General features: G+C 41.1%; 1 protein-coding gene and 1 pseudogene across 2 annotated transcripts; one reads left to right on the forward strand and one right to left on the reverse strand.

Annotated features, from left to right (window-relative positions):
• The first annotated feature begins 3258 nt into the window (after positions 1 to 3258).
• LOC103426415 (putative disease resistance protein At5g47280) lies at positions 3259 to 6849 on the forward strand (annotated as a pseudogene). Its single transcript, XR_011583587.1, has 5 exons — positions 3259 to 4310; positions 4493 to 4863; positions 5018 to 5403; positions 5496 to 5696; positions 5830 to 6849. The product of XR_011583587.1 is annotated as a putative disease resistance protein At5g47280 (transcript).
• A 395-nt stretch (positions 6850 to 7244) lies between these two features.
• LOC139198000 (secreted RxLR effector protein 161-like) lies at positions 7245 to 7913 on the reverse strand. The gene has a single exon (XM_070826223.1). The coding sequence runs from the start codon at positions 7911 to 7913 to the stop codon at positions 7245 to 7247; it is 669 nt and encodes a 222-aa protein (XP_070682324.1).
• Positions 7914 to 14652: the final 6739 nt, after the last annotated feature.

The raw sequence follows: 14652 nt of genomic DNA on the forward strand, positions 1-14652 counted from the left end.
ACGGTCGCCGGAGCTGAAGGAAGAAGAAAGAGGAATATTCCATTAGGTTAAACAGAATATTCTAACGGTGTTAAGTCACACCGTTAAGTTTTATTAAAGGACAAACGGAATATTCCCAGAATATACCTGACGGCGTCAATTGACACCGTCAGTGTGCCTGGCACGTGGCCTCACATGGGGGGCGCGTCTGGCCGTGCCTTGGCCGGCGCGTGGGTGGTCGGAAAATTTTTCTAAAAATTTGGGGATGTTTCTGAGGTTGTGTAGATCACAGTGATATATTCATATACCCAATTTGAGCAATATATGAGAAGTTATTAGATAGAGTTGGTTATGTGCCTAAATAACGTTATTTCGGTTACTTCTCATATAGGCGAGGCTTATGCGGAAGATGAGCACAGTTAAGGGAGGCTCGGGGGCTACGACCCTTCGACATATCTGTGAGTGGGCAGTTTTGTTTTCCGTATATATATCTATATAAATGAGATTTCTTCCCAGAAAATCAATTTAAGTGAAATGCGATATGAAATGCCATGCAAAATATATGCCTATTTATTTATGCATTAGTAATTGCATACATGCATGATTGGTGCTGCGGACGCACATGTAAGTGCCAGGTAAGTTCATAAATTTAATTATGTAATTGTTAAGTTGATATGATGGAAAGCTCATAAACCTGCACTAGGGTGATTGTGATTTGGTAGAGATGATTCAGGCCTGTACATATATAGTCACCCCCGCACCATATGCTCACAATTGGATCCAATTTAGGTGCCCAGTCGTATAGACCAATAGAGGTGGTTCCGATTCGTAGGTGACTAGCGATTTATCGCATAGCTATCAGGAGAGGATAGCGTGAGCATAACTATATTCACCCAGTCGTATAAACCTTTCCAGGGGTTCCAACTCGTGTGCAGTGTAGTGCCGTACAGGTCATTTGCGATGACTCCGGCTAGATTGATTGATGAGATTGATTATGAGCTATAGTTTCAGCCGTACCGGCCACTATAGGTGGATTCGGTTGGCATATTATTTTTCATGAGCTACTTATATGTTTTGTTGGGATATATTTTGGCATGGCATATAATTCACATACCATTACTTCTAAGCTTGGTTTTGAGACAAGTGTACGTATTACATATTTCTGGGAAAATATACGGGTTTTACAGCGAGGGGTTAGCGTTTTGACAATGTGATGATTTTCGAAAAACTTTGTTTTACTGACCCACTCAACTTTGTTTTGCGCCCCTCCAGGTTCAAGATAGCAGAGCTTTGGTGGGCACGAGGAATCCAACGGTGTTCTAACAGAATTCACAAAAGTAGGACTCACCATCTGATGTTACATCTTAGTAATTGTATCTTTAAAACTTCTGAACTGTGTAAATGGTTACGTCACTCTCACGTGACGGCCAACATGCCTTCTTTCGGGACGGGGTGTGTCAATTCAATCTCTAAATTCCTAAAAAGAAAAATACACTTGTGCGGAGTGTAGAACGAGATTTTTTAAGTGCTAATAACAGTTCCCTAAATATGTATTGTACGTGGCATTAACTTAGACTTTCGCGAATAGACTTATAATTTCTGGTATCTAATAAATATCCAGATTGAAAATATTCATCGATCTATAAAATTTTCTCATGGAGGTATCCCTTTTTTGCCACAGATACTAATATAGAGGCTAAAAGACAATACGATATTAAATTCATATGTGGTCGAGATATTTATGAATTTAATCATTACAATGCATAAACTCAATTATACATTCAAGTTAGATCATTCCTGAAGTTTTGGTCAACAATAAAACTGCTTACCTATGAGTTCACCCTATAAAACGTACAAATGCGATATACTTTTTAACCACAGTTCTATGTATTGTGAATTTTTGTCCACAACTTTTGTGGCATATAAAGGCTAAAAGATACTACAATGTTAAATCCATATATGGTCGAAATATTTATCAGTTTAATCATTAAAATGCATAAACTCAATTAGACATCCAGGTTAGATCAATTCCCGAAGTTTTACTCCACAAAAAAAACTACTTAGCTATGAGTTCGCCTATAAAACGTGCAAAGGCGATATACTTTTTAGCCACAGTTCAATCTAATGTGAATTGTTGTCCGTAATTTTTGTATCTAATAAATATCCACGGTTAAAAATATTCATTGATCTACCAAAAGTTATCATGGGCGTACCCATTTTTCTACCACAAATAGGAATATAGAGGCTAGAAGATTCTCATTTAATTGAAACATACCAAACTCATAAAACACTCTAACCAGAAGCTCATATCGATTATTAAGCTAATTAGTGCTCTAGAAATTTAGGGGAAGAGGAAGAGGTTTGGATGACTACGGAGGAGTAGATGGGAGTGTAGAATGACAACCACGGGAGATGGAAGGATTTTTTAAACAGAGAGAGAAGGGGATTTGCTCCATGGGGATGATGGACTGGTTAACGTTTTATTTTTTATTTTTAAGTAGATTGAGTTGGGTGTAAAAAGAAGTTTGATTGAGTTGAGTTTTGATAAGTAAGAGCGGTTTCGGAAATAATGTTGGGTGTAAATAGATAATAATAGATAAATCAAATACAATATGGATATAAAAAGTAAGTTGTTGAAATACAAAATATAGATTCAAATAAAAATTCCCATAAAATATTCTAGGATTTCTGAGCCTTTGTATTGTTTTGTGGGTGATTTTTCCACAATGCAAGTTTCCTGGAAATTGCAAATCGTTTGACTTTTGTTTATGTTTGTTTCCTCTTTTTCTTTGATGCTTTTGCTTGTTTACGTCGGCAATATGATTTAATAAATTCGTCAATGTAACCTTCCTGGTTGTTTCAAGGGAACTTTAACAAAAAATTCTCGGTATTATTCATTTTAACGAAAAATCATATTTTTACATTAAAATGTCAATCCTGGTACTATTTATTTTACCCTTTATTTTGTCCTTATCGTTAAAACTCAAAGTTTTCAAGCCATTTTCATTAGTTTTCCTTTGTTTCAATGGGCTTTCCAAATTGGACAAGGATTATCTGCCCTTCCATTTCCGATGCCCTCCCGTACCTTTCTGTTTTATGTAATCACGGTTAAACCACGTCAACATTTTATATTATTTTTTTTATAAAGATAATAAGATAAAAAAGAATAGTAATATAAAATGTTGACGTAGGTTAACCGTGACCACACAAATAGGAGAGCATCGAAGTGGAAGGGCAGACAATCCTTGTCTTCCAAATTATGCACCGACCAAGTTTTGCAAATAAAATATTCTTTTCTCATTGACTATGAATATATGCATTCTTCTTGCTTATCAAACTTGGAGTTTCAGAGAAAGGGTTCAGATCGATTTGGCAAGCAAGAGCGCCGCGACCCACCGCATCTCCTCTGTATCGATTTGTTCTCAATTCTTTCTGTCGCCGAGAGAGGAAGTCTGAGTTTCACTTACCGCCCAACGCCCGCCTAAGCCGCCCAGTCGTCCGCCTAATTCTTTTCCCGTTTTCTCTCCCGATTAACACTTGAGAGGTGTCTCTCCCTATTCAGCCGAGCTCAAATCCCTCGCTCTCCTCAGTTTAGATTAGTTTAAAAGAAAGCAGCCTCTCCCTTGTTTCAAATGCATTTATAAATCTGTGATCCAAAGTTGCTCTCTTGTTTTAGAATTCAGATTTTCAGAGCTGGGTGGTCGTCGTTGTTGTTGTAACTATGGAAGCGGTCCTTGCGTCAGTTGTAGGATCTGTTGTAAAAGTACCATTTGAATGGCTGTTTGAAGCCGCCAAAAAGGCGCACGAGATGGCTAAGACGTTTCCAATTCACCACAGTAATCTCATTTCAACGCTAGACTCTTTGGTACCGCTGATCGCGCAGATAAACCACACCGGAACCAATTCGGTTTCTGAAAATTTTACAAGAACAATGGAGGATGGCAAGAAGCTGGTCGAAAGGTGCGAGGGGAAGCTGAACTACTTTGAAAAGGCTAAATATGCTCAAGAGATTGTTGAATTGGACAAATCTCTTCAAAGACTCTTGCTTCTGCTGGCTGTGCAGTTAGGAGTTAATTCCGCGGTGGTGCTCAACCGAATTGATGCAAATCTTGTGCCTCAAAATCAAATCCGATACCGTATTACAACTAGGTATGCAGTTCCTTACCTTCCACACGATACACTTCGGCTGGATACACAATTGGCACAATTGGCTGAGATCAGGATGAAACTCCTTACGGACAACGCGCCGTCAATGCTTGTGCTCACTGCTCTGCCAGGATGTGGGAAAACCTATTTGGCAAAAATGCTTTGTCATGATCGACGAGTCAAAGGTATGTCTATAAAGTTTTTATGCGCACTTACAATTGTCAATGTGTGGTCATATAGTTTGTCCCCAAGAACATTTCATCACAACGTAGAACGACTGCTACCCATATACTACTGATATCAGTTCTTATCTATCTTTTTTTCTTCTAATTAGTAGTGTTACATTCCTACTTGTTTAACTGGCCAGCTAAATTCAAGGACAATATCTTCTTTACCACGGTTTCCAAAAACCCCGACATTGATGTCCAAGAATTCTGCCACCATGCCGGATTCAGGTCACCTGCTTTAGAAAATGAAGAAATTGCAGCTGGGCAGAATCCTTTCCTATTAATCTTGGATGATGTTCCGTCTACATCAGAATCCCTTCTTCACGAGTTTAATCAAATCAACATTTCAGATTCCAAGATTTTGGTGACATCAAGATGCCATTTTCCCAAAGTCGGGTCCCCACATGAAGTACAACCATTGAGCAATGACGACGCAGAGACTCTTTTTTGTCGTTCGGCATTCCGGAATACGAGCCTCAGCAAAGGTGATTTTCAGGAAGAGTTGAACAAGGTGATTTATTAGTTTGAATTTCTACTTATTTATGCATCCTTGCTTATCAAAAATATAACTTATTACACAAATCACCCATGCACGCAAGTGAACCCGTAGATTTTACCATATCTGTAAATAGTTATTCACCTTATTTGGGAAAATTGGGCTGCAGATAGTAAGCCACTGTAAGAAATTTCCACTTGCCATTACAACGATAGGAGGGTCACTTTGTAATCAGCCTATAGAGAAATGGAGACTCAAATGCACAGAATTATCTGAAGGTTCGATTCTCGAGTCAGAGGAAAGTTTGCGTGTGGTCCTCCAGAGTTGCTTAGATGACTTGAATAAAAGAATGGCTACTGTCAAGGATTGCTTCAAAATGGCTACTGTCAAGGATTGTTTCAAAGACCTTGGTTTATTTCCCAAAAACCAAAGAATCCCCGTTGCTGCCCTCCTTGATATGTGGGCAGAGTTCTATGAGGGATCAAATGATAACATGTCAATGGTGAACCTCTACGAGCTCACCATCTGCAATTTGGCCAGTATTGTAATCACAAGGTATTCAAACTTTACTTTGATAACTAATTCACTATTGTGATCGGCACGTTTCAGAAATTTCTTCTGTGAAACTAAATTTTGATCACCACCAGGAATAAGGGTATAGATGGCTACTATGGTGAACACTTTGTTATGCAACATGATATGCTTAAATTGCTATCAATCCTTGAGAGTAGTGAAGACGATGGGACATAGACTGATTATCGACATACGTGAAAAGGAGCTTCCACCAACATGGTGGACGGAGAACCAGCAGAAAACGAATAAGGCTCGTTTGGTATCTGTCTCAACTGGTTGGCATCTCCGAACTCTCTTTAGAAAATAGATACATACATGTACACAATCATGTACTACAAGCTCACAAACGTAATTTCACATTAATTTCCTCCCCACAGTCACATCATATAGCACATTGTTTATTTGCAGGCGAATCGTCCTCAACAGAGTGGCACAACATGGATCTACCAAAAGGCGAAGTTCTAGTTTTGAATTTTCAAGCAAAGAACTATGCCTTACCCAAGTTCGTGAAGAAAATGTCCAAGTTGAAGGTTCTAATAGTCACAAATGATGGCTTCTCACCTGCTGAGCTAAGCAACATTGAACTGCTGTGTTCTTTATCTAATCTAAAGAGACTAAGATTAGAGCGTATTTTGATTCCTTTGATAAGCAAGAAGAGCATTCAATCGAAGAGTCTAAAGAAGATATCTTTATTCATGTGTAACGTCAGAGAAGCATTTGGAAACTCTTCCATCCAAATTTTTGAGATATTCCCATACCTAGAGGAGTTGCACATCGACTATTGTAGCGATTTGGAGAAATTGCCTGCCAAGCTATGTGATCTTAAACGCCTAAAAGTTCTCAGCATCACCAACTGTCATAAGCTATCTGTCTTGCCTGAAGACATCGGAAAGCTGGAGAATTTGGAAGTGTTGAGGCTAAGGTCCTGCACAGATTTGGAAGAGCTTCCAGGCTCGATTGAGAAACTCAGTAAGTTGTACTTTCTTGACATATATAATTGTTCCAGCATTAAGGAGTTGCCCGAATGCATTGCAAAGATGAATGGTTTAAGAAAAATCAACATGGCACAATGTTCAAGATTGAATCTGCCTGTGTCAGTGTATGATCTTCATCAGCAACTAGAGAAAGTGACATGTGACGAAGACAAAAGAGATTTCTGGGAATCTGTCTTCTCAAATCCCGACAAAATAACGGTGGCTAATGAAGAATTCAACCTGAATTGGCTCCACAGACCTCAGAATTGAGAGCTCTCCTTCCACGATAAGTATTGGAGCAAAATGTCCTGTATATGATTTGTGAAGTTTATTCTTCCCTGTTTCTCATTTGGTGTTTGTATGAGATATTGCATCATTCCACTGTCTTGGATTTCCCTGATTTTCTTCTCTATATACTGTTGAAATGGTACCAGGCCATGATCTTTTTGTTTAATTTCTTAAAGGTTTTAGCTTTCAAGAATTGGGGATTCGAAGAATAAGAAATGCAGAGAGGCAGAAGTGAGTAATTTTTTTTCGTTGTAATTCATACATCCAAAACCCTAGCATATAGAAGGCTTGGAGTGGTCCTATTTTTCAGGGATCAATATCAGTCTTCTAGAGCATCAGGAGTAGTGATCCTTTCACTTGGGAATGGATCCAGCAACACAATCCATTCAAGGAATGAGAACAAACACAGCTGTTCATCTTTCACGAAATAGTAACTCTACTAGCCGTTAGACATTTAAACATAACGGCTAATACTAAAAATAGAAACTTCCATCATCTTCGATTTCTTCAAGTTCATCTACAATATTTGTCATCTGTAGGTTGATTTCAAGTCTGAGAAGCTTAATTCTCAACAGCCTCTCCTAAGCTGCTCACTGCCTTCACTCCAAGCTTGTGCCTTAAGTAATTGAATCTTTCTCTAGGCAGTGCCTTAGTAAAAATATTTGCGAGTTGTTCCTCACTTCTGCGAAACTTCACATCAATCAACCCTTTTTGTAATGCTTCTCTTATGTGTCTAGTTTTCTGGTTGAAGATAGGGTTCTTCACCATAGAAATTGTAGACATGTTATCACAAAATAAAGGTGTTACATCAGTTTGCATTTCCTCAAAATCATCAACAAGAAATCTCAGCCAAATTGATTGAGCAGTTGCTTCTGCTGCTGATACATACTTAGCTTCAGTAGTTGATAGAGCAACTGTGTTTTGCTTCACTGAGGCCCATGAAAACACACCACTTCCAAAGCTAAATGCATATCCATAGGTGCTCCTGCTATCATCATCATTTCTTGCCCAATCAGCATAACAAAAACCAACAAGAATTGTTTTCTTGTCTTTCACATATTCAATTCCATAATTTAGTGTACCCTGCACATATCTCAAGACTCTCTTAGCTACTCCAAAATGCTTCTTTGTAGGACTTTTCATAAACCTTGCTAGTAGACTAGCAGCATACATCAAATCTGGTCTAGTTGTTGTCAAATACAACAAGTTACCTACAATCTTTCTATACATGCTTTCATTTGCCAACTCACTTCCATCACCTTCTTGAGTTTTTCTCCTATGGGTAATGGAATTAACACAAGCTTGCAGTCTTAAAGACCAAATTTCACTAGGAGTGACTTTGCATACTTACTTTGATGAATGAATACACCCTTATCAGTTTGTAGTGTTCCCATTCCCAAGAAATGGTGAAGCGGCCCCAAATCAAACATCTCATATCTCTGCATCATTTCTCTTTTGAACTCACTGAGTAATCTCTCACTACTTCTAGTGTATCATCAACATACAATGACACAATGTCACACTCCAAAACTAGAGATGTGAGATTAAGAGAAATAACTAGAACAAAGTAGTTGTTCAAGGTTGCAACACAAATCTCATCTTAAGATTATGTCAATGAAAATTTAAATTCCACAATTCCATTAAATCAAACTACGAAAGTCAATTTAAAGAAATAGAGTTAAAGATCTCATGGTAATACAAACTACAAAAGCGACCTGAACCATAAAATTCACCGAAAATAGCTCATTCAACCAAAACGAGTGAAAATTTCCAGATTCAAAGTAGACACATGAAACTAAGTTGTGTCAAAATTTCATTGATTTTCGAGTTCGGAAAGTATAGGAAAATTTTAAAACTAAAACAGGCATGCTGCTGTTTTCATGTAAAAACAACTTCAGCAACACCAAATTACTTTGCAAATAAAACTGTCTATATTCCAAAGAACAAAAATCTGAAATTTTGCAACATACCACTTAGGTAATAGATACACACCCACAGTTTTAAACATAACCAAGTTCATAGTGGTTCTTCAAGAGCCATTCATAAAACCTTCCAGATTATAATGAGTTCACAAAAGACTTTCAAGGCTTCTAACAAGAAAACATTTTCATTTGAGGAAAATGTACATGAGCAAAACTATACAAGCCAAAAAACGAGTAATTACATATACATAGTTTTCATAGCCCAGGTAAGTAGAATCTCCAACCCACCGAGGTCGACATCATTTTAGTCTACTACGCAACAAAAGGATCATTTACAGACAGAGACTAACTATACAAACACTTTGGCAGCTCACCCAAAAGAAGTGTACGTCTGAACTCCCTTCTACTAGCCCACACTAGAGCTGCCACTTGAAAATCAACTAGTCGACTCTACACACCTGAAAGTACATGTTTAGAAAAACGGGTGAGCATAAATGCCCAGTAGGGGTTTTTCCATAAGTCCGTAGTCATTTAAAATTTATGGTGCACACCAGAAAGTAATAAGAGTGATTCAAAACCATTTATATTCATTACCACGAAATCCAACAATCTGAAATATGCTAAAAAAAATGCTTGGAAGTAACATATGACAGAAAAACCAAAGTTTTAGAATATTAGTAGCTTTGATAACAACGGTACCACACACAAGTTCAGAGTCACTTCTTTTTTCATAAGGATAACAAAGCCATTATCATTTAAAGAAACGCAAACACAACTAATCTCAAAGATTTTCTGTTATCCCCAAACAAGTGACTAGCATATTGGAAATAACAGTAGTAATACCTGGCCAATTTACATATCACACGTATTTATCACTTTTATAACTCATTCTCACAGCCCACACATGGAGCTCTCCCCAGGGAAACATTGGGTCATTGTGCCCATAATCAACAACTTCACGGGTTATTGTGCCCATTCATACATTTCTCAACATTCACATCTGCACAGGTATTATACTACTTTCCACCTACTTTCACAATTTGAACATTCGTTTCAAGATGCTTCAAAATTTCACATTGAGTAAAATAAGAGGCATGCACATCAAAACAAAATCTTGAAAAATCATTTCAATCACTTTAAACTCACCAAAGTTGTAGCAACAGAATTCAAATCATTAAGATCAAACCATAGAGAAATATTTTCTTAACTTCTTTCACATAATCGAAAAAGAAAAACATTTTAAGTAAGCTTCAAATAATGCTCAAATGCCAACAATCCTTGATCAAGTAAAAATGAAAAACCAAAATATTTTATTTTTGATTAAAACTCCCCTACCTCAACACAATTTCTTGATATTCAACTCTCAGGGTGTTCGTCAACTTGTTCCGTAGTCACCTTGGCCTTCTCCTCCTTATCTATAAGTAAAAAAAATCATCACACACCACTTATACAAAATATCAGACAACGAACCCTAATTCAAGGTTAATTGGGGACTTTAATCAAAGGTGCTCAACTCAAAAACTATAACATGAACTATGATACTTTCATGTTTCCTACTTCCACCCAAACTAATTCATGAGTTATCAAACCAAATAACAATTAGATCCCAAAGGTAAGAAATAGATACCTTAAATGGAGACAAAAGAAAGATCCTCACTTGTTCTAATCTTCACAAATAGAGGAAAAGAAAGCTAATTTCCTCCTCTTCAATTTTCTTTTTGACAATTTAAGGGTTAAAAGGGATAAACCCCTTAATTCCTTTCGGCTAGAAGGGAAAGCAGCAAATATGAGAGGGTTTTCTAGAAACCCCATCCCCTTTTATTCCCTTTTTCTAACATCAGCTTTCCCTTTCTTTTTTTTTTCTTTTTTTTTTAAATTCTTTTCATTTAGTTCTTCTCTTTTCAAGCCAAAGCTTGGTCTCAAAAGTAAGAGAACTTTTAATGGCCACAAGTAATCCACTCTTAATCACCACCTAAAATTTTGGGGATATTACATTGTATATAGTGTAGCCTCACTAGTGCTTCTCTTGAACTTATAATTAATCGAGTAAGTATCAATCTCACTATACCAGGCTTTGGGAGCCTATTTTAAACCCTATAATGCCTTTCTTAGCTTGTAAATCTTGTGTCTACAATTCTTTAATAGGTTGATCAATGTACACTTCTTCTTCAAGCATTCCATTTAGGAATGCTAATTTCACATCTAACTGAAATAACTTCCACCATCGTAATCATTCATCGTATATTGTACGGATTTTAAAGATCCTTTTTGTAGGGATTTTAAAGATCCTTACATCCTAATCATTCTGTTGACCCTAGAAAGTACAAAGCCTACGTGGCGCGCAGGCCGAGTAATTAATGAGCTAACTACGTCCTTCGGTGAATGCGGGGCGTGCCAACTCGTCGGCCGAGCTCGGCCGAGGAGTAAATTTGTTGATGTTGCGTTGGGTCGCGCTACTGACTTCTGCGTCTTGCGATTGCGGCCGAGAAACGAACACATCTCGGCCTCTTGGGCTCTCGAACCTGAAGACAAAGTTACTATTCTTACGAAGTTCAATACCAAATTCGGCTTTCAATGTGCCGAATGTAATAACTGTAACACCTCACTTCGCCGAGAAGGCTGATGAGATGACCTCGACCAATAAGGATTTAGAAACCCTTCTCGACCGAGACTTGGATAGGTAATCAATCGTTCTCGCCGCAGTGCTGTTGATGCCAACGGAAGATACTGCGAGACCGACTGACTCTACGGTGACAGAGCTATCTATGCCGACTTAAGATATCACCGGTTGCTTCCACAGTGCTGTTGATGCCAATGGAAGATGTGTCAGCGAAAAAGGAAAAAGAAAAATCACAAGTTGTGAGAATTTGCGCAGGGCAATTTTGTGTGTTGAATTGAAGGGGCTCTTCCTGATGCACAGCGTCCCCTATTTATAGTACTGATCCTTGAGTCCGAGTTTAAATCCTACTCGGACTAGGTTTCCCTCTCTGGATCACCTCGACAAGTCCTATATTTACTAGGACTATGAATCTAGTCCTTAGCTAAGCTGGATTCGTTTTCTGGATATCCGATCCCGTCGAGACTCCTCATTGCACTAGGACTCGTCCTAACCGCTCTAGGTTTGGACTCGTCCTAACCGCTCTAGGTTTGGACTCTCATGGGTTGACCGATCCATGGCCCTTTGCCGCCCGGCCTCCTGGGCTGAGAGTGATCCTACCCTCGACCCAAACTATTATTTTGGGCCCAAACATTGCCCCCTCGCTTCTGAGGTCCTCGGCCTGAAACCTTCGGCCGAGTTTCGGCCTTGAAGAAGCGAATCTACCACTCAGAGTCCTAATATCCGAGTTCCGAGGCGCATTTATTAAACACGATCGCACGATCTTGATACTGCTAAACCATTCGCCACGTGGCGTCCCCTAACATGGCCAATCCCCAAGAATGACGTCCAAAGCGTGCAGCAGCCTGAACCGTCTTGCCATCATGACCTTATGGCTGAACTTAAACACTACCTCAATCCGCAAGCCACTACCTCAATCCGTGAGCCACTTGTCATCGTGCGGGCGCCGAACCGTCTTTTGTCATCAATTTCGCCGTTACACGCGATCGTGCGCCCCCAAAACCTAAAACCTTCAGTCTTCCCAACCGCATTTCCCAAATGTTCATCATGATCAACGATTCCTTCGGTCGATTTTGCCCTTTGTTTTGAATTTCGAACGATTGCTCTTCCCTCCACAACTCTATAAATACCGACATTCTCTCATTTGTACTTTACGCTCCCAAAATTTTCTGAAATCCCTTGCCATTGCCTTCTAGTGCATTTCTCCATTCCAGGTCTCCGTCTTCAAATCCCCACCCCAGAAAATCCTTTTACGCCTTGCTTCCTTCTTACAATGGCGTCCTTCATCTCCAAGCTTACCAGGGAATGTGACCAACATCAGAAGATTCTTGATCGGAGTTCGATCAAGACTATACGTTTTGAAAACGATATGAGTACTCAGCACCAGATCTTGGGTCCTCTCTTCAAGGCTGCGATACCGCCGACCATCACCAGCCTTCTCCAGGAGCACTGCCTAACACCCTTGCTTCAAGGGTTTGAATGGTCGCGATGGGATGTGGCGAAACCCCAGGGCTCCTGGCCTTCGACGACCACAACCTGGGCAGCCTGGGTTGTGCAAATGGAACGGCTCTTCGGCGAGCAATGGAAGACCCTCGGCATCTACGATGTCATCCTCCTCTCGTCCATGGATGTCGTCCTCGACAAGGAGCTTCTCCTAGCCGCTCTGTGCTTCTGGTGCTCGGCCACCAACATAATGGTTCTTCCTCTTGGTCCCATTGGCCCCACCACCCTGGATATCACCGCCATTCTGGGGACTTCGGCAACCGGGATCCCTGTCGACGCGACCCTCTCTAGGCACCCGTCGAATATCGATCTGAAGACGCTTTTCGACCGTCGAGCCTTCGAGACCCTGAACCGTGACGGTCACATCCCGTCGAAGGAAGACATTCAGAAGCTCCACAAAAACTTCTGTAATTACAACACCCTTTATCTTCACTTCGCCGGCAAAGGAGAAGAGGACCTGCGAGAATGAGAGCATGAAGCCTTCCTCTTCTATTGGTACAACAAATACATTTGTTGTACCAAGTCAAACAAGTGTTTGGTCGAGAACATGCCGGTAGCCGAAGCCCTGGCTAGTGGTCACGTCCTAGCACTGAGTTCCAACATTCTCGCCCAACTCTTTCGTTGCCTGGCCGAGGCAACCCTCCACAAGGTCGACCCGCACCAGAATGGTCCCCTCTGGGTCTTCCAGCTCTGGTTACAGGTGTACTTCACCTCCCTTCGGCCGGCCATAGCTGACTTCACACCAACGGAAGCGCTTGGACCTCAGCTGGCCTCTCGACCGATACCTCCCCATCAAGCCGAAGAGGTATTTCGGTACCTCTTCGCTCTCGACGACTTCTCCAACGACGAGTTCCTGATATGTCGTCGTCGGAGCTATCCTTCCTTCATCAGGCTGCCTACCTCTACATGGGGCGCAGAGGAGGACGCCGATCTTCGTCAGACCTGGGGGTCGTTTGTGCTTGCTTGCGACCTACCTCTCGGCTGTGATGGGAAACGGTCGGGTTGGGAAGTATATCATCCGAACTTCCTAGCCCGACAACTCGGCTATCTTCAGGGCTGTCATGTCCCCCTTCTCTCATCCCGAACAGTTCTAAGCCGTGGCCGTGAACCTCGTTCCTCGGAGAAGGAATGTAACACGGCCGCGAGGGAGTTCCAGGAGTCCTGCCAAAAATTCCGCCTTCGACCGGCCATCCCAGAAACCCATTGCACCGACACCTTTGGTGAGTGGTGGGAAAATTACACCCAGGAGTTCTTTGGTGCTCCGGTCGAAGAGGTACTGAACAGACTCTTCGGTGACCGACCTAAGAAGGCCTCGGTCCCCCAAACTTAAGGTAATTGTTCATTTCTCCCTTTTTTTTTTTTCTTTTTTTTTTTTCAACCTTGCATATTGCTTTGCCTTACTGACCCGTTTTTATCTTCTTAGGTAGTCGGCCTTCGAGAAAAATGGAGGCTGTTGCCGCGGTCACGACCGAGAAAAAATCGGTCGTGGCTAAAAAGGATAAAACCGCCGGTCGGGCCGTGCTGACCAAACGACCTCGTCAAGAGGCCGAGCCGGTCGTTGAACCTCCACAGCCTGCCAAGCGGGTAAAACAGCTGGCAAAGACGGGCGCACGGGAGATCCACGTCATCTCCAGTCAAACTACAGGGGCGACTACTCCCAGTGTTTCCCCTTCTTCTGCCGTTGTTGAAACCTCAGTCGAGAAACAGCCGGCCCCGGCCGCAGAGACAATTCGAACGCGGCCTGTCTCTGGGACTGGTATACCAGTTGCGCCTCCCTCCGCCGAGAAAGCACCCGTTCCAAAAAATGTGGTTTCTGTGACCGAGGGAAAAACCCCTGAAAATCCAAAGCCCTCGGTCTTCATTCTGGAAGAGAGTGAGGGGAGTGACGAGGTCCCGCTGGCAGATCGTCCGCACCCTCGCCGGCAAC

This window comes from Malus domestica, chromosome 08 (genome assembly GCF_042453785.1).
Source record: "Malus domestica chromosome 08, GDT2T_hap1".
Lineage (NCBI taxonomy): Eukaryota > Viridiplantae > Streptophyta > Magnoliopsida > Rosales > Rosaceae > Malus > Malus domestica.